The 21,428-nt window shown below is 37.1% G+C and overlaps 1 protein-coding gene across 13 annotated transcripts in view; it reads right to left on the minus strand.

The window, feature by feature from the left end:
- Positions 1–21,428, minus strand: part of Rapgef2 (Rap guanine nucleotide exchange factor 2) — a 207,160-nt gene that overhangs the window by 21,523 nt on the left and 164,209 nt on the right. For all 13 annotated transcript variants that reach the window (XM_048364253.1, XM_048364252.1, XM_048364249.1 and 10 more), the window contains 10 exons: positions 20,028–20,164; positions 17,705–17,863; positions 9,759–9,911; positions 9,296–9,460; positions 8,447–8,554; positions 8,154–8,357; positions 7,958–8,066; positions 5,380–5,626; positions 1,518–1,675; positions 775–1,015 (listed from right to left, as the gene is read on the minus strand). In XM_048364253.1, coding sequence (XP_048220210.1) covers positions 775–1,015; positions 1,518–1,675; positions 5,380–5,626; positions 7,958–8,066; positions 8,154–8,357; positions 8,447–8,554; positions 9,296–9,460; positions 9,759–9,911; positions 17,705–17,863; positions 20,028–20,164 — 1,681 coding nt within the window. The remainder of the gene's footprint in view (positions 1–774; positions 1,016–1,517; positions 1,676–5,379; positions 5,627–7,957; positions 8,067–8,153; positions 8,358–8,446; positions 8,555–9,295; positions 9,461–9,758; positions 9,912–17,704; positions 17,864–20,027; positions 20,165–21,428) is intronic.

Raw genomic sequence — 21,428 nt, forward strand, 5'->3', positions numbered from 1 at the left:
GAAACATTCCATTAGGAAAATAATGCTATTTAACTACTTTATTTTTAGCACTGTAAAATGTAGTCTTTATATGAGAGGCAACTTTCCAACTTTCATTTATAATGGAAGTATCATTGAAGAGCATGGCAAAACCTAGGTGCAATATTGGCTTGCAAATAACTTGATATATGCCCCTTTGCCACCAAGATGAACTCTGTAGCAACTTTAGTTGTAGAGTTAAGTGTTTTCTTCTTTTTTCTACTGTCTTGTTAACTCTGAGCTTCTCGCTCTCGCTTGGCGTTTTTGCTCAAGGCAGGTGCTCCACCATTTGATCCATTTCTGGCTTTTTGCTGGTTAACTGGAGATAAGAGTCTTATGGACTTTTCTGCCCAGGCTGGCTTCAAACTTTGACACTCAGATCTCAGCCTCCTGAATAGCTAGGATTGTAGGAGTAAACCACCAGAGTCTAGTGGAGTAGTGTATATAGTAAAGGTATAATGATAGATAGTACTAGCCAGTCAAGCTGCCTGAACTAACAGAGCTCCTAGGAAGTTAGGAATGCAGTAACACACGACACTAGATTATTAGATGTGTTTGTACACATCCAAGGAGAAGTATTGCAGCCAGGTTAGTAATTGTGCGTCAAATTTCTTGGTCTATCAACCAAGTACTCTTGTGTTTAAATCTGCAGGGGCGCTTTAGTCCTCTAAAAAATCCCTTAAATTATTCATCTCTTAGGCTTGGACCTGGGTTTGAAGAGGGGTGAAGAAGTCCCATAAGGTAGGCCATGTATACCTTCCACTCAGTTGTATTCTATCAGCTAGTTTGGAAAGCTGATCTGGAAGTCGTCTTTGCTTGATGACCCCCTCAGGAGTGACGGAGACCTCACACAGAGAATATTGATCTGGGGTGGCAGTCACAGCAAACTCCCGGATAGCCTGAATGACCACTTCCTTTGCTGTGGTGTCCTTACTGATCATGATGTATCGGCTTTGCTGGTCAGCCTTAAATACCCGTAGCACTTGATCTGGCAAGTCTAGGGGAAATAAAAGGCACACATATTAGAAGGGAATTCAAAATATGGTAATGTAACTGCAAAATAATCTGCTGGAAACTTCCCTTGAAAAGAGGATAGAACCTTCACCTCTCAATCAACAAGCTATGTTGCAAGAACAAATCTCCCCCATAGGTACTTAAGCAATCTATGGGCATGTCCATACATGGCAGCATGACAGCAACATAGTCAAAGGGAATCAGTCAAGGAAAAATTCGAATCCAAAGATAATCTTTAGCCCATTAAGTTAACCTAAAACATGCCTCCTACTCTGTTTTATTTGCTCTGACTTGGTAGTAACTGCATGCTATGTTAATCTTCACTTTGTTAGAAAGGAAACAGGTCTAACGAGATTAATATCAAAACAGGCTTCAGAACATGACAAGAACTGGTTCAAATGCTCTGGAAGTTTGTTTCATGTAATGTGATCCTATGTCAGAAGGGGAAAGGCACTATTAGCAAATTGAGGAGCCCTGGTGCTCACCAGGAGTAGCGCTGAAGTCTAGAATACGGTGGTGGGACTGCAGCAAGTCAGGGTTGCTGGATGACAAGGTTCCGCTGACAGGCAGAGCAGCTGGGATGTGTTTTGTCTGCCTTAGTCCGACTATGCTGTCATCCTGAGATTGACCAATCCCAATGTCACTGGACAAAAACAAAGTTAGAAGATAAACTATAATGTTAAAAAGACAGAAGCCATTATGGACTGTAAAAACTGAAAACAATGTTGGGAATCCCTCTACCCCAGTAAAAATGGCCATCAACAAGAATATCAGCAAATGCTGGCAGGTATATAAGGAAAATGGAACCCTACTAAACTGCTGGTAGAAATACAAACTGGTCAACTACTACGAAACACAGTTTGGAGATTCCTCAGAAAACTAAACCTGATCCAACAGTACTAGTCTTGGGTATTCATTCAGAAGATTACAAGTCAGGATACAATAAAGCCACAACCCCTAGATATACGTGTACAGAGTAGACACTATTCACCATAGCCAAATTATAGAAACAGCCTAGATGCCCTACAACAGAGGAGTGGATCATATGTGTATACAAACATACATATGTAACATATATATACATATATATATATATACATACACATACTTACACACAATATATTCTTCCATCAGGAAGAATATTAGGTCATTTGCAGCGAAATGGACAGACCTGGGAAAAATTATGCTAAGTGATGTCAGTCAGGTTCAGAGGACAAAGGATACATGTTTTCTCTCAGATGTGGAAGTTAGATATATACATGAAGATATATACAGAGTAATATGCATATATATACAAAGAAAATGACTAAAGTATGGTAACTGACTGAGTATGGTACACAATGGTATAACTCCTCTGAACAACTGACAGTTTAACTTTGAGGGGACACCTGTAACAAAGTAAAAGTAGATCCTTATATATCACCCTGCACCAGAATCAACTCAAAATAGATCAAAGACCTCAAGGTAAAAGCAGATACTCTGAAAACATTGCAGGAAGGAGTAGAAGAAACACTTGGGTTCCTTCACACAAGATGAAACTTTCTTAATAAAGGCCCAGAAACACAACAACTCAAAGAAAGGTTGGACAAATGTGATTGCATCAAACTGCATGGCAAAGGACATAGCTAAATGACTGGATCAAGAAAATGTGGTACAGATACACAGTGGAATTCTGTGCCTCTATCAGAAAGAATGACACTGCCCCATTCATAAGGAAATGGAAGGACTTGAAAAAAAAAATCATACTAAGTGAAGTGAGCCAGACCTAAAGAAACACAGACTCTATGGTTTCCCTCATTGGGAATAATCAGTACACATCAAGGATAATCCTAGCAGAAGATCACAATAGCTATGTATATATGAACACAGATGATGCTGCTAAGTGAAATGAACTCCAAGTTATGGAAACAAGTGCTTTATCATTAGTGTTGTTATTTTCAACATACCATGTGAAATTATGCCTTTTTCTTTTGTCTTTATTTCCCATGGTTTTATCCTTGATGTCACTGTAACTGATTTGGTACCCTGGATATTGTATATACGTGTAATGGAAACAGGGAAGGGAAGGGGAATATCAAAATGGAGAGACAACAGATAAAAGACGAACCAATGCAACAGTAATACTTTAAAAACTAGATGATGTAAACCAAGTGTACAACTCATGGGATGGGAGAAGGGAATGGGGCTGGGGAAGGTGGGAGAAAAATGAGGGAGAAGGTAACAAGTTGGATAAGAAATGTACTCACTGCCTTATGTATGAAACTGTAACCCCTCTGTAGATAACTTTGACAAAAAATAATTTTTTAAAAAAAGACTCTGAGTTCCAATCCCAACACTACAAAATATAAACATAAATTTAAAAATACCAAAAAGCTTCATAAGCCTCTGCTAATTTCTAGAGTACGGAAATTTTTTTAAGTACTAACTAATGTTATATCATCTACTATACTGCAATAAGAGGCTATGACATGTTGAGTCTAATTTTAAGTATTATTTTTATAGTTCAATTTCATTATGAATTATTTCAAATAACTTTCACAAGAAATATTTAAAAGAGCCACATGTTCTGGAAATAGTTCTTCAGTGTCTTAAAAATCAAAAACATCTAGTTATAACTGGGTACAGTGGTATGTATTTGTCATCTCAGCTACACAGGAGGTTGAGGTTGGAAGAATCAGTTACAAACCAGCCAGGCCTTTAGAAAAGCTCATGAGACCCAATCTTATATCTTATATCTTATATCTTATATCTTTCATCCTCCTTATGTGGGAAGCACAAATAGAACCCTATCTCAAAAATAATCAAGAGTAAAAAAGAGCTGGAGGCATGGCTAATTGACAGTGTGTCTCCCTAGCACAACAGAAGTCCATGAGTTCAAATACCAGTTCGGGGGGGGGGGGGGAATCTAGCTTTTTTTCCCTTTCCTTTTGCTTAGTTTTTGATCATCTTCCTACACACATATAGAAAAATATTATACATATTCTCCTATCCCATTCCTTGCCAAAGTCCTGCACTGGGAATGGACTGCATCCCAGTTCTTACATGTCACCTTTCTATTAATACCTGCCAGGGGCAAACTGACTTCTGCTGGCTGGTGTTTTTTCTAGGGAAGGAGTACATATTTAACCCACAGTCAAATGTGACTTTAAGATCTTTTCTTGTTATGCTATTAACAATTAAAGTTATCTTCCATCCATTTAAAAATAATTTGTTCATCAAAAAGGGTCACTTTAAAAAGTGATTCCTATTTTCTGTAAATGCCAGCTGTCCTCATCTACTGTCTCTTAGAAATTTAAGACAAACACTCGGAAGGCTATAAATACAACAGTCATACCCACTGCTTATCCTTATGACTGTCTCAGAATTCATACACACCAGTCTATTGCTCTACGGGAAAAAATTGAAGTCTGCCAAGAGGCCATGTTAAATCACATCTCTATGACTTCTAGATGACAATTTTTATCTGAAATGTAATTTAAAAAGCAATGTTCCATGTCTTAAATCCATAGAATCTTTACTGCTTCTCTTGAGTCCCATTCAATTATCAAAGAAATAACTTTTTCTATTAATAAATATTCCAATTTGCAATCTTTTATTATCATTGTAGTTAGAGGATAAATATAACTGAACATGACATCTAAGTACTTAACAGTTAAAAAAAAATGACCAATGGCAAATGAGTTTTCTAAAATATCCCCAGACTCAAGAATTAAAATCTTTTTTTAAAAAAAGAACTAAACAACTAGAAGCTAAACAAAAAAAAAAAAAAGAAAGAAAGAACAAGAACAGAATACCTGTAACAGACTAGTCTGAGTTCCTGATATTAAAAAAAGTCTCCAATAAGAATTCAAGGCTACACCTGGCATGTTCAATCAGTGAGAGCTAATAAGGATGGAAATCCTTGTTTATTGGTGGCCTGATGCAGCTAAATAAGTGAAAATAGAAAGAAGGGGGGAAAGAATGGTAGGAATGATTAGAAGCCCCTGAAGAACAGATGATTTGATGGGTAGAGAAGAGATATTGTGGAAGTGATAGCAAAATACAAAAATATAATGGCAAAAATGACTCGTTTTAAACTGTAGGGAGACAGGAAGAAAACATACATGCACTTCCTTCTAGAAAGTTCAAATAAGAAAAAGACAGTTCAAGTAAGGACGTGCTAAATTGCCTCTAGTGAAAGTTGTCAATGTGCAATTAAGTGGCCAAAATTGAACTAAACAAGCTGAACAGTAGCCCAGCTATAAAAAGCGCGAGACATTAATTAGACACATGTGCCAACATTAGTTACATTACTACCTTTGCATATCATCTTATTTAACACAATAAAATAATGTGTTCAGAACTTACTTATATGGTTTCTGAGGCAAGATACTGATCCGAGTTTTATCAAGTATCTTTTTTAGCTTATTCCTTCCTCCAACAGTGTTGGCTTTACTTTTCTTATTTACTTTTTCAAGTCCTATCACTTGTTCTACATCTACGGCGAGGTCTGGGATGGAGTAGCGACTGGCCTTTTTGATGTCTCCAATTTTAGGAAGGTGAGGTGCACCGTTTCTTTTTTCTTCTGACAATCTTGTTAGAAGTTCTTTAAATACTAAAATACATTAAAAAAATCACAAAATTTGAAAAATACTCAAGCCATGTGAAATCTGGAAGTAAATGAGAAGTATTGACATCAGCTATGAAAATGAAAGTTCTATAGAAAACTTGTCCAGTAAGTATCACAAAAGTACTTTTAGTAGGCTGCTCTGTCAAGATAAGTACAGGAAGAGCAACATATTCTAGGACCTTCATGGGTGGGTGTAAGTATTCAGCAACAGAAGATAGTTTCTTTTATCAAATAAAATAGTATTATTGGCCTTTGATTTAAACCAAATTACATACATAATACTGTATTTATGCATTTTACTATAAACATTCTTTTCTTTTTCTTTTTGGCAGTCCTGGGGCATGGACTCAGGGCCCGAGCTCTGTCCTTGGCTTCTTTTTGCTCAAGGCTAGCTAGCAACTCTACCTCTTGAGCCACAGTACCACTTCTGGCCTTTTCTGTTAATGTGGTACTGAGGAGTCAAACCCAGGGCTTCATGCATGCTAGGCAATCCACATTCCCAGACCCCCCTTTTTTTTTTATATAGAGAATACTTTTAGTTTCTGTAATCAAATCCACGTGGATAAGACTTTATATATTTAATGCAGTATGTTTATCCCTGTACAAATGGAAAAAAATTAAGTTTAACATTTCTAGACCAATATGGCTATTAATTTCTGTACAACGCCAACTTAACATGATAAGGTGGGATTCTTTTTCCAAAACTGACAGCACAGCTAACGTTTCAAAATATTCAAATTATATATATATATGTGTGTGTATATGTATGTATGTGCGTATATATGTATACATACATACACACACATATATACACATACTAATAATAGCAATATGTTATGCATCAATAGCACTAACAGCTTTTCCAGGTTCTGCAGTCATTTGAACAAAATTAGACATCCAGCATAATCCATTAATAAAAAGAAAAAAAAGAAAAAACAAAATCCCAGAAAAATGTGAAGTTCTGTTACTACTGTGGTACCTGGCAACGTATTTTTTTTATTAGCTTCTCAATCATCATCTAGAAAGAAAACATTCTTGGGTAACATCATTTAAAACAGCTCTGATAAAAAAAAAACAGCTCTGATTAAACACAGTCACTACTACATATCATAAAGCAGGTACAAGGTATTTTATATTAAAAAATGGACGATGCAATACTGTTCTACGTTTATACTACTAGAGGATACAATTAGAAATGTATTATTGAGACTTGATTCAACTTTTCCAGCAGAGAGCCCAGAAGATGGTATGACTTAGCTCTATAAAGAAATGTACTTTTAGGCCAGGCACCAGTGGCCCCCATCTGTAATCTAGCTATTTAGGAGGCTGAGATCTGAGGATCGTGTTTCAAAGCCAGCCTGGGCAGGAAAGTCCGTGAGACTCTTAACTCCAGTTAACCAACCACCAGAAAATCAAAAGCGGTGCTGTGGCTCAAAGTGGCACTAATCTTGAGCGAAAAAGCTCAGGGACAGTGCTTAGGCCCAGAGTTCAAGCCCCATGACCAACAAAAAGAGAAAACAAAAACAAATGCACTTTCTTAGATTGGATTTCCTGCCATCAGTTCTATGTACTCAACTCTCTTAATGAACATCAGCTACAAACCATTTGAAATGGAAGTGTAGGAGGAGGAAGGGGGGAAAAAAACCCAAACAACAAAACAAACCCATACACCACAACCACTGGATTCATACAAATATGACTGAATAAAGGCAAGCAACACTCAGCCTAATAAATAATATTTACCAAATCTGTTATGATTGAATGGTGACAGCTCCACAGGAGTAGCCAAAGTAGCCAGACACTGCACATTTGGATATATTCATTATGTTAGGATGCTGACATTAATATTTAGTCATTTGCTCACTCATCCAGGAAGGGGACATCAATTAATACTTTTCATTGATTATGTTCAATTCAATTACCATATTATAAAAAAAACTGCCATAATAGAAAATAAGGCTCCTCTACCCAGCACCAGGTATCTTCAGATCACTTCCACGCTCATCCACATCATAACTATATCCAAAGAATGCAAGGAAGGTGAAGAAACAGCATTCTGATGTATTAGCTGGGACCAAAACTTTGTTCAGGTTGAATTATGTCAGAAAAATTCCTCACAGAATTGACTTGTTTTATGATTAAGATCTAAGTATTACAAACAAATAAGGCCATACATGGTAATGGAAACTGAAGTAAAAAGAGCTGGGCATATAATTCAAGTGGCAGAGTGCTTGCCTAGTAATGGCAAGAGTTAAAATCCTACAGCACTATCAGAGAGAGAGAGAGGTAAAATTATGCAGAAATAAAAATGCTTACCAAATAAATTGGTTTTCACAGTGATAGATAGATGTGTATTATTTCTCAGAATTTCCATGGCTTTTGACAGCTGGATATTTTCAAAGTTTTGACCATTTACTTCTAATATCTAAAATCAAAGTTATAAAATTAATGTCAGTATCAGTACTGACTAAACATAAAAGTCATCCTACCTCTGGATTTAGAAATATCCTACCTGGTCCCCACGTTTCAAGCCTGCTTCAGTCGCTTTGCTACCTGAATCCACACTGTCAACAAAGATTCCAAATCCCTTTTCAGAGCCTCCCAGTAAGATAAAAGGCAGAGGAGCTTCTCGGGACGGTTTTGTTAAGGTCATCAGTCTTCTCTTTGCTTTAGCTGCACACGCAATATTTAACAGCCTAAGATGTCCACCCATTTTCTACAAGAGTTCAGGAAGAGCTGTGTCAATCGAAGACAGGCAAAATAAAATCCACTTAAAGCTGATCTTAGCAAAATTACAAGTATTACCTCTCTTTCCAGATTATTTTCAAATTCTTCTAGAAATCGAGTCATTGCAGGATCTCCTTCAAAGTCATTGAAGTGATTATTCACCCACAATAATACTACCCGTGTAACCTGCAAGAGCAATTCATTTCAGTAAGTTTTCCATTTTAGTGCTACCTAAGCACTAATGATTACATTTCAAAGAAGGTATCAAATTTTCAAAAATGTAGCTAATTTTACCTACGTTTATAGAAGAAGTAACCTGCTTGGAATACAGGATATACTTTACACTTAGACTACATGTTGCTTTGCCCTGAGGGACTTTGAATATGTGGGACTATTTAACTTATATTTTACTTTACTTTCAAAACATTTGAAAAAAGTAAAAGAAAAGCAAAGGCATAAGAAAGATGTAGGTTACTTTCAAAAGGATCTGGAAGGGAAATAGTACTAAAAGGAAGTCGGTGAGACCAGAGGTGGGCATTTGTCAACCAATCTGTCCTTGACAGAGCTCTCAGAACTTGATGCAGAGGCTCCGCTTACAGTGCTATTACTGGGCCTCCAAGCAAAATGCTGCCAATTAAAAATTTCTAAATTTCATATAAACTAGAGATTGTAAAGTCCCACAGAGGGTTACTTATGTTTTAATGTATTCCCTACTGGAACAAAAAGTTTAAACAGTTGGTAGCTCACTGATTAGCTTTTTTCCCTTTTTTTTTGCATTTAAACAAAAAAGGTATTTCTAGAACAGGAACTTATATTTGTATCATTTTTCTTTCCATTATTTTGCTGATAAAGAATGTCAACTTTTTTTTTATTAATCAAAATATAACTGGTGTAATGTCAAGAGACAAGACAGAATGTATTTCCAACCTTATCCCTGAGGCTCGGGTCATTAAACCACTCCAATAACTTCTTGCCCACTTCCATTGGGCTAGAAAGAAAAGTTCGGTAGGTCAACAGGAAGTCTTCTATGAACGTTGGGTCTACTACAGAGTGTTCTTCAACCAAATGCATGGTTAGCCTTTCTGAAGTGCCCTGTAACAAATTAAAAATTAGACCACTACCTTGAATATTAAACTATGTGTATGTGGTATGCTGACTTCAAACCCTCAACAAAAAACCAATGGTAATAAATAGTATAATACAGACAACAATAAACTACTATTCATCAGGAAATGTGAAGATATTGTTTAAACTGAAGGGTTAAGGAGTTATTTATGCCTCCTTCCCCCCAAAAAAAGAAAAAGGAAAAAAAAAAAGGAAGCTGCCTTAACGTTATCATGTTATCCAAAACTTCTTGTCCTGAGGAAGGAGGATGGGTTCTCCGGCCTACCTTGATGACGATGTGGCCCTTCCGAGTTCCTGTCCTGTCAAGTTCTCGGTGTTCTTTCACCATCACTATCTCTCCTTCCTCTTCAACTTTTTGCATGTTCTTTTCTACTTGGTTGAGAATACGGCAGTAATCTTGCTGGGCGATACAGACAAACTAGAGTAAAAGAGTAAGTCATATGTTAATGATAAAGTGCTAGCAAAAGATCTCAATGTAGGAATAATTTAGGGTTTTAATTATTTAATACTGACATTTTCCCCTGCCTTCCTCATACTTTCTAAATGAATGCAGCAAAGAGCCTTAATCTAGAGTTCTCCATTTTTAATGTATCTCTTCTTCTGGTCAAGAAGTTTCATTTTTAGAGTATTTATCGTGATCCCTCACCTGTCACAGGAATTACATTCCAGAGATCCCTACCACAGGTGGAAATCTGTGAAGCAGCAGAGTTATACAGTCATCCCTCACTATATTGCAGTTCACTTCACGGGTTTTCACCTCTCATGGGGGTCTCTGGATTGTAGCTCCCTTGAAAGGTGAGGGATCACTATTTACACGTTGTTTTAAAAAACAGAAATACAGTAAACCTGCAATAACTGAATCACGATATAGCGAGGGACAATTGTATACCTATTTTATATTCAAAATCCTAACAAAAATCAGAAGACCAAATAACAATTTTAAAATATAATGGCCTTAATGAAAGATGTAGAGAACTAAAGCTATGTAAACTAGATTAGATATATAAATTTGCTAACTCGTATGGATTAATACATTATAGAAACTTTTCCTTCAATAGAAGGTCACATAACAAGCCACATCCTTGTTATACTTCAAACCATTATTCCTTATAACTCACAGTCTGGGTAATTACTGCTCTTGAAGGAAAAAAAATTAACAGTAATTACTTCTAAATGGCTCCAAATAGCATTTCAGAACTCAAGACTGCTCACTTAAAGTAATGAACTTTCTTAGTAGTTTTCTAGAAAGTCAATTACCCCATGTGACCAGAGACCAGGAAAGAGACAAGAGCAGATAAGTCAGCAAATAAAAATCACCCTTCTACAAAATCATTTGGCAACAGAAAAAAATGCAATTATTTTTCTTCTTTAACATGAAAAGGTGAGAAAATAAGAGGTGGTTAAATTATCAAATTAAGGTGAAATATGAGGTGACCATCCAAAACTGTATTTTCATAGGTGACTTAGGATTCTGGCTAATGCCCAAGACATTAATTGAATTTTTTAAATGATGAAGTATTATTTCAATAATAATTATAATCCCAGTAATAATAATGGCGGCAACAGCACTATCATGTCACAGCAGACTCGCAGGGACTCTCTTCATTCATCCTCCTAAATTATGTAAATGAAGAGGAAGCTAGCATATGACCCTGACAAAAATACACATCAAAATCTTGGAGGAAAATATAATAAAACACTGACAGTGATTACTTCTGAGCAGTGCAAATTATAAATAATTTTCATTTTATTTAATATACATTACTGTGTTTTCAATACTTTACAGTTACTTCTTTTTAAAAAAATTTTATTTAATTTTATCTGGTGCTGGAATTAAGACTTGAACTCAAGAGCCTTGCATTTGACTCTTTGCTCAAGGCTGACACAAGTACCACTTGAGCCATACTTCCAGCTTTCTCCTCTCACCTCCCTACTAGTTAACTGCAGATAAGAGTCTCTTGGAGGGCTAGGAATATGGCCTAGTGGCAAGAGTGCTTGCCTCATATACATGAAGCCCTGGGTTCAATTCCCCAGCACCACATATACAAAAACGCCCAGAAGTGGCACTGTGGCTCAAGTGGCAGAGTGCTAGCCTTGAGCAAAAGGAAGCCAAGGACAGTGCTCAGGCCCTGAGTCCAAGCCCCAGGACTGGCAAAACAAACAAACAAAGAGTCTCTTGGAATCTTCTATCTGGCCTGGTTTACAACTGTGATCCTCAGATTCCAACCTCTTAAGTAGCTAGCATTACAGATGTGCGCTACCAGGGCTGGGCTGTGGACCACATTTCTCTCTGAGTTGCCTAACATTAGCTCACTAATGTTTCTATTAAGCATTTAGAAGCAAAAAAAAATTTTTAAGCAAAATAAAAAGGCTTTTTGCATACAAGAAAAAAAGTTTAACTGAAAGTTTTTTTTTTTTTACAAGGTTTTCTCACAATGGATTTATAACACAATTAAGATTTTTTTTGGGGGGGGGGAGAAACAAAAGTAGTTATTGGAGACATTGCAGATGAAGAAATAACCACATTAACCTCACTGCTTTTTAAACATTTGCATCTGTGAACTACATAGGCTCAACATAAAGCAGATTGCCTATATCCACTGAAAACCATTCTGGCATGAGAAAGTTCTCTTGCCTGAAGTGAAACAGATGTGTGAGTGGCACAAGCAAATACTCTTACAGGTATATCAACACTCGGAATTACATGGTTATCGCAGAAACTATGTGAAGCAATGACTACAGAATTGTGAACATACTGTACCCAAAACTCAATAGAAAATGGTAGTTCTTAATATAGATGAAAAACTTAGTGTATCCATACCATATTTATTCCTATTTATTTGTTGAAACAGTTTTTTTAAAAATCCTATTTTGGGCTGGAAATATAATATGGCCTAGTGGTAGAGTGCTTGCCTCGCATACACAAAGCCCTGAGTTCAATTCCTCAGCACCACATATATAGAAAAAGCCAGAAGTGGTACTGTGGCTCAAGAGATAGAGTGCTGGCTTTGAGCAAAAAAAAGAAGCCACAGCCAGTGCTCAGGCCCTAAAACAAAATCTCAGGACTGGCAAAAAAAAAAAAAAAAAATCCCATTTCTACAACAATGACCACAGGTATGTATTGTAAACTATATTGTCCTTAGTCTCTTTTCTCAAAAACACCTGCAGTTTATTTCTTTTCACAGAGCAGTAAAATTAGTTTCCAAATTGTGTTCTAGATTTAGAAAGGTTTCATCTCCAACTAAGTTAAGGTATTCTTTATACTTACTTTTAGAGAACATAATTATATAATCATTTTCTCATTTAACTTCTAAAAAAATATATTCTTGAATTAAAATGAGTAAGTAGATGGATGTATGAAAGAAAATGCTTTTGGAAGAGAAATGTGCTAAAATTAATCTTCTTCGCCCAAGATCTAAGGAAATTAGAATAAATCTGACTTCTTAGTGTCTAGATAGACATTTTGGCATTTCTCCTGTGGTAAAATGAAATATCATCCAAAAAGCAAAGTCAAAATGAATTTCTAATGTACCCATACAGAACTGATATCTAAAAAGAATAGATTTTAACTGAAACCATTTATCTTCTTTTATTAGCAACTTATTTTTGCTTTTAAAAAATTATAGATTTACCATGAAATCCCCAGGTAAATTTTAACTGTGTGATAAACTCAGCTAGAAATCTGTGAATTATCAGTGCTATTTTATCCATTCAGATACAAGGTAGTCCTATACAATCTTAGCATTCTGATACAAAAATAAAAATTCAAAAAAGGTGGGGCCACTGGCTGATCTCTGTAACACCAGTTACCCAGGAGGCTGAGATCTGAGGACTGCAGTTCAAGCCAACCAGGCCAGGGAAATCTGTGAGACTACTATGTCCACCTAACTATCAAGTGGTAGGGCATCATCCTTGAGTGAAAAAGCTCAGGGACAATGAATGCCCAGGCTGTGAGTTCTAGCCCCAAGACAGATGATTATAGACAGACAGAAAGACAGACATAGATACACAGAAAAAAATTCCAACAACTTTATTTATAAAAGATCAGTTGAAAGAGAAGTCTAGCTCATTAGTAGAGCACTTGTCTAGAACATGGAAGGCCCTTTTAATTTCCAGTGCTACAAAGAAAGAGAAAGAGAAACAGAAGAGAGAGAAGGAAGGAGAGAAAGAGAGAAAGGAAGAACAAAAGAGAAAGATAGAAACAAGCAAAGAGCCACTGCATTTTTGTCATAGGATAGTTTTTCTTTGGACCCATGAATGACATTTTATTACCTTTGGGCCCATGATAACTTATATTTAAATAGAAAAATTACAGATGACAATAAAAGTTAAGATTCAATTAGCAATATATATTGTATAGGTTATTATCAACTTATCGCTCCCTAATTGCTTTTGTAGTTGTTTTGGTCGGTAGTGGGACTTGACCTCAGGGCCTGGGCTCTGCCCTAATCCTGAGATATTAATTCCCACAGTCTGTGAAAGTGAGTGTAGTGTAGATTTATCTTAAGATCTGACAATTGAAAGTAGCACTTGGTAGTCTGTAGGGGAGAGAGACCTTACTGTCCACATAGGTATCTGAAGCATTCACAATGCAATGAGAAGTGGAGGATGGTCTAAGACCTAGGCAATGGGAGAGTAATAAAGAAAGAGAGGAGAATGGTAGGAAGAAAATGACCCAGGAAAGCCATCTATACGAGGCCTTTAATTTCATTCTTCCCACAAAACAGAGAAATAAGAACAGACACTGATCACAGAATAGGAGGGTTCTGGAACTAAACCAAGACTGAATGTCATGGTGTCCACCAGTAGAAATGTGTTCTTGGGCTTAACATGATGAGCTCAACTCTGGAATGTAAGATGATGTGATATAATATTAGACAAGGTTATTTTTCTTAGGAAGATAAAATCATTTTTGTTTTTTACATTTAATGACTGTATGTGGTGAACAACGTCAAACTGTGGTGGCCAGTTTATGCTTTCCACTCTTTTGAAGAGTGGCAGACATAGAACAATTAATTGAACACACAAAGTACCTTAAAATGCTATGCCAAATAAGCACTTAAAATGTGTGAATTCATTCTGTCCATCCCTGTTGTGCTCTTAAGGGATAAAACAAATTGGGTCTGAGCAGGTGGGTTAGTAGAAGTAGGGAGCATCTTATCAAGTCAATCCTGGCAGAGTGGAAGAAAGATAGCTTTTGCTAGCAGGTACCTCACTTCTGATCCTCCATACTTCAGGGAGTTCAGTTGAGAAGTTACAGTGACCTCTGTAGCTTAACTAGTTTTGCTTTTTAGTCTAGCCTTACTTCTATAGCTCTGATCTTCTCACTACCTCTTCATTTTGTAAGTAAATAGGTCAGGTTCTCTTCCCTAATCCAACACTTCCCCTCTCTTCCTTTCTAAGATCTCCTAGATAAATATTTAATGTTATCTGGTACACTTGACATAACTTAAGCACCCTTAATACCTAGTTAATAATATGTTTTTTTATCAGTTATCCTAGAACATTTATAGCTTTCTTATATCCTTTCAGTTCCACAGTTAAAGAGAATTTCTAACCAAAGTAGTTTGGCCAACTAAGGGGTAAATAATGTAAATGCTGGACTCTCAAAAATAATACAACTTTCTCAGTTTCTCAGGAACAGACTTAAACTCAAATATTCCTGTAATTTCAACATGGTGAAGAGGACGTTCAGGAAGTGCTGAGAAACAGCAGGACAGAGTGATCTCTAACAAATTTCTAGCTTGTTCTGACTCAGCTTTGGGCTCACTATTTTGTGTAATAGAATTTTAGTATTAAAATATAACACATAAACATTTAATGAATATATATTCCCATACTCAGTAATCACTTTGGGATTTATCTACATACTAAATTATACTAGATACCTGAGAGTTAACTATATAAATAATTTTTGGCATTACAGATTTAAAATATTGAATTGTCTTTTTTTTCTGTATTGCACTCACTGAAGGAATTATCTGGAAAAGTCATAGAAGGATTATTCATTTATTCAATTGATCTTGTAGAAGGGTTATTATGATCCCCTACCTCCATTTCTCTTTTTGGCAATACCTGAGTTTTAGGACCTCTTGAGCCACATCTTCAGTCATTTTTTCCTTTTAGTACTTAGAAAATTTAAATGAGGGCTGGAAATATGGCCTAGTGGCAAGAGTGCTTGCCTCACAAAATGAAGCCCTGGGTTCAATTCCCCAGCACCACATATATAGAAAATGGCCAGAAGTGGCACTGTGGCTCAAGTGGCAGAGTGCTAGCCTTGAGCAAAGAGAAGCCAGGGACAGTGCTCAGGCCCTGAGTCCAAGGCCCAGGACTGGCTAAAAATAAACAAACAAACAAAAAAATGGTTTTGCAAGTATTGCTTTTGGAGTTGTTTGTCTTTTTTATCCTTTGTCTCTCGATTTTGATATTCCCTTTCACTTCCCTAGATCTAATACCAGTATATACAGTATCCAGTGTATTCAGATGAGATACAGTGATAGTGTGGGTACAACCACAGGAAGGGATACAAGAGGATCATCAACAAAAGAAGCTATGGTTTCACATAGTATATTGAAAGTAATTACAAGTGATATATCACTCGTTTCCATAACATGGAGTTCATTTCACTTAGCATCATTTTATGTGTCCATAGGGGCATAGCTTTAACTGAACAACTCATGGGGGGAAGGGAAAAGGGGAGGGGGGAGGGGGAAGTGAAGGAGGAAGTAACAAACAGTACAAAATATGTACCCAAGGCCTAACGTATGAAACTGTAACCCCTCTGTACATCACTGACAATTTTAAAAAAACGTATGGGGCTGGGGATACGGCTAGTGGTAAGAGTGCCTGCCTCATATACATGAGGCCCTGGGTTTGATTCCCCAGCACCACATATACAGAAAATGGCCAGAAGTGGCGCTGTGGCTCAAGTGGCAGAGTGCTAGCCTTGAGCAAGAAGAAGCCAGGGACAGTGCTCAGGCCTTGAACCCAAGCCCCAGGACTGGCCAAAAAAAAAAAAAAAAAATGTACTCATTGCCTCATATATGATTCTGTAACCCCTCTGTACCAACTTTGACAATAAAGAAAAAAGTTTAATAATTTAAAAAAAACCAACAGCAGCAACAACAACAATAATAAAAAAAGAAACCTGTTCTCAGGTTCCTCCCTTTCCCATGGGGGAAAAAAAAAAGAAAAGAAAATTTAAATGAGTGACACTACTTCACACTTATGTAACAATGAAATTCTTTTAGGATAAATTATATTCAGATGCTTTTCAGACTACAGGCTAACATACAGGTTAACAAATACAATTTAACAGCAACTAACCTGAGTCAAGTTTTTGGCTTATTTACGAAACATTTTACCTTTCAAAAACTGTATTTTAGAGGACAATAGATAAGTTATAAACACTAAACAATAACAAAGGAATCTGAAAGTTGTTCCCCTAATACAGAAGTTACTGGTTAAATTGAGTATTTTAATTCAATAAATATAATTTTACCTATTTAGTCATACATTTTTAATAGTCTAATAGTAAGTGCTTTTAAGTAATGAATACCAAAAGAAATATCAATGTGCTATCTCTTTTTTTGCTATTAACTTTTTTTATACTAGTAGGGGGGCTTTAACTCAGGGCCTCACATTCTTATGTGACATTTTTGTTCACACTGGCACAATGCCACTTGAGTCATGCCTCCAGGCTTTTTGCTGGTTAATTAGAGATAGAATCTCTTGGATTTGTCTGCCTACACTAGCTTCGAACTGAAATCCTCAGATCTCAGTCTCCTATGTAGCTGGAGGCATAAGCCATCAGCCACCTTGCTTAAATATTTTATTAGTAATTTTTTAAAATTTGCAAATCTTCCTACTGTTTCATATACTATGATTCATTTCCATGGCTCTTCCAAAGTCAGGGTTTTGTTTTTTTTTTCATGTATTTAAATAAAAACATTGCATAGGTCTATCAGGTCAGCTTTCTTATAACCTACATGTAATTTCTTTTTATTTGACTTCCAATTTTGAAGAACAAATTATTAATTTTAATTGGTGGATATCTTAAAATATTATATTTGCAAAACCTTTCTTTTTTTTTAAAAAAGAACCTAGTTCTGCAGAGTCTAAGTAACTTCAGGGAAGATTTGTTTTTATTTCCTTGGAGAATAAGATTAAAGTAAAAGCTCTATGTTATAATCTTATAAGAGGGCATTTTACCTGGCAGTCGTCCACCTTTGTTCTCATAACCCCTTTCATATACTCTCTGTCCAGGGTGGGAGAGACACCAAAGCTGTTTCCCATACACAGGATTTCTGCCTTTCCATCTGGGTAAGTCACCTCCACAGAGCCATTGAGAATCACTGACCAGGAGTCCAGCTAGTTAACAAAAAAGGAGACAAAGATAAGAATCTCATGATCATATGCGTTTATGTGAAAATAATCCCCCAAAACAACTTAGCAGGTCTTCCACATAAAAGAGGGAAACAGTAACTTGAGAAATATCGCTCAGTTAACAAGAGCACATAAACAATAAAACAAAATAAATGCATCTACATATCTTACCATGCCCAGTAATATCATCTGGCCCTCCTAATTTCATCTGTGTATATTTCTCTAAAATAAACTGAAGGAAAGGTTTTTTATACTCCAGAGCGTGTATATAAACAAGATAAAATAGTGACTGTTGCCTCAGTAAGAGCATCATTTTGAGCGGAGGGCTGATGGCTCACACCCATACTCCTAGTTAATCAGAAGGCTGAGATTTGAGTAGCATGGTTCAAAGCTAGAGGGGGCAGGGAATTCCATCAGACTCTTATCTACAGTTAACTGCAAAAAAAAGCAAGAAGTGGAGCTGTGGCTCAGTGAAAGACACTAAGCCTTGAGCAAAATAGCTAAGAGACAGACAGGGCCCAAACCCCTATTCAAGCCTCAGTGCTAGCACAAAAAAAAAAGAAAAGAAAACATTTTGTTCTGATGAAAAGCATTTCAGCCAGGCACTGTGGCTCATACCTGTAATCCTAGCTACTCAGGAGACTGAGATCTAAGGATCCCATTTTAAAGCCAGCCTGCATTTTTTATAAAGCTAGCCCGGTCAGGAAACTCTGTGAGACCTCTGAGACTCTTATCTCCAATAAACTATTCAGAAAAGCCAGAAGTGAGGCTGTGGCTCAACTGGTAGTGTTTGCCTTGAGCAAAAGAAGTTCAGAGACAGTGCCCAGACTCAAAGCATAATCCCCAGGACTGGTTAAAAAAAGAAGAAAGAAAGAAAAAAGGCATTTCAGTAGATTTGCCTATTTGCTGACCATATTATACAGTTTTGATCAAATGTGGTAAAAATCAATCCATCAGCCAACTAAGAAAATTTTTAAGAAGTTAAAAAAAATTCAGCTCAAGCAGAGATGCTCAATTAGTCTGTTACTGTCAGTTGTGTTTAAATCATTGTGCAATCTGCTGAGTGTTTTCCGGCCCTTCTGTGAAAATCTGCCTCCAAAAATCAAATGGTGTCCAAAGAGCAAAGTAAAAGTGAAGTTGCTTAACTGAAGTAATTAAATGAACTTCTGAGACTTGGAGAGAGATGGCATATTTTCAGCAGAAGTTGGGGTAGTTTACAAGAAAAAAAGCACGAAGAACTGGGATTTGGTAAGTAGTATTAATGTGAACAACAGTGATTTTGTAACAGCAATGTAGCCACTCCATGCACTTTCAAGTTATAGAGGCTCAGAACACTTGTACATACAGCATAGATAAATTTGAGTAATTTTACAGTACTGAACTCTGTACATCCTGAGTATTAAGAAGATTTTCCTTGGGGCTGGGAATGTGACTCAAGTGGTAGAGTGCAAGCCTTGAACAAAAGAAGCTCATTGACAGTGCCCAGGCTCTGAGTTAAAAGTCCCAGGACTGGCACACAAATAGTTTTTCAGCACTGGCCGTCTCCTTGGAACCAAATACCTGCTGCTATCAAGAGTCAACTGTACACTTAAAAGAGATAAATTGCAAAAACTGAAAAGTTAATATATCAAAAAATCTTGGCAGATAAATGTTAGTGGCTCACACCTGCAATCCCAGCTACTCAGGAAGCTGTGTTTGGAGGATCCTAGTTTGAGGCCAGCCTCGGCAGGCAAGTCCATGGAAGTCTTATCTCCAATTAACCACCAAAAAGGTGGAAGTGGAGATGTGGCTCAAGTGGTAGAACACAAGCTTTGAGACAAAAAAAAAAAAAAAGGTGGGGCGGTGCCCAGTCCCAGAGTTCAAGCCCTACTACTGGCACAATAAAATAAAATAAAACCCCAGGGCTAGGAATGTAGCTCAGTGATGGAGTGCTTGCCTAGCACGCACTGTATTCAATCCTAAGCACGGCAAAAACCTCAGTCCTAAGAACCTCTATCAGTATTGCATGCAATGCTGTGAGTAATAGAAAAGAAAACATTTCATTTACAATTCTGGAGTACCACAATTTTTCACTTATTCAAATGTACTGCCCCTGGCTTTTGTCTGGAATCCTCTCTAAGCATCTTGAGAGCAGAAAATGTTCACTGACCTCTTCTCCATCATTGAGCACGATGGTCCCTGCTCTCTCCACCACCGCAAACACCATCACTGCACACAGTTCCCGCCGCACAGACATAGTCATATTGGCAAAGGCAGGCAGCTGGTGCATAAACTCCAAGAGTTGTTCTGAAAAGCAACAGTCCTTGTCAGAACTACAGCAGCCATTGGAAACACATCTCCAGAAGGAGTGCTTTAGGGCTTTCTTTGCAAAAACTATACAATGTTGCCTATATGTCTATATGTTTTAAATATCTTAGTGTAAGTTGAATTTCTTGCGTGTACACAAAGATTTCTACTATTGTGGGACTGGTGACATTTCCTTGTTGATCCAGAAACAAGAAAATATTACACCATAAATCACATAATGACACAAAAAATTACTAAACTTTAGGAATTGCAACTAAAAATGGAGCTCTGAGATGTTCCCATTAAGTTGATGTGTCCATTACCACTGCCTCTGGAGCAGGCAATACCTGAAGTAATAGAAACAGTAAGATTAATTCAGAAATATTCCAAAGGAAGTCATGTGCATTAGCTGATGCCTGTAATTACAGCACTTGAGAGGCAGAGATAGGAGGATTGCAACTTTGAGGCCAGCCCAGGCTACACAGTGAGACCCTGTCTCAAAGAGACAGAGTAGACGAAGTATGATTACTTCGTATCAAGGATGTTGTAGAGCAACAGTTTACACTTTCATTTTGTCTCAGCTGTTTGAAAGACAGATGGCTTCAGACTCTTGAGAACTCTGCTCTCTTCTGTAGTCCTAGCTTTCCTCTTTCAAATACTTTCACTAATCACCGGCTAGGTTCTCCTCTCCTCCTTCCTCCACAGCGGCTCTATGTATGGTATGTTTTCCTAGAAGGACACTAAGGGCAAAGAAGCACAACCAGGAGGAACTCCTGACAAAATTCAGGACCACTGGCCTCCTGAACTCAAACACTGGACATTACAGGGAGTGTTTTAAAAAGCACAGGGTATATGTCAGAATCTGCACAGTTACACTTTACTTCAGACAAGTTGATTCATTACTTCCCCAAGGAATAGTTTTCTCATTTGCAAAATAACATAATATCTGCCTTCATCAGACAGCTATGAAAATCAACACAGTAATGGTAAATATTTATCACAGGGTAAATAAATGAATGCTACTGCTGTCATTTTAGGCTCATGATACCACTAAATCTCGCTTCACTTTTTTCTTGTCACCCACATAATCAAATTGTCCCTATGTATTTTGCTTTTGTTAAGATTCAGTAACAAGGGGCTGGGGATATAGCCTAGTGGCAAGAGTGCCTGCCTCGGTATACCCGAGGCCCTAGGTTCGATTCCCCATCACCACATATACAGAAAACGGCCAGAAGCGGCGCTGTGGCTCAAGTGGCAGAGTGCT

Source organism: Perognathus longimembris, chromosome 16, assembly GCF_023159225.1.
Source record: "Perognathus longimembris pacificus isolate PPM17 chromosome 16, ASM2315922v1, whole genome shotgun sequence".
In the NCBI taxonomy this organism is placed as follows: Eukaryota; Metazoa; Chordata; class Mammalia; order Rodentia; family Heteromyidae; genus Perognathus; species Perognathus longimembris.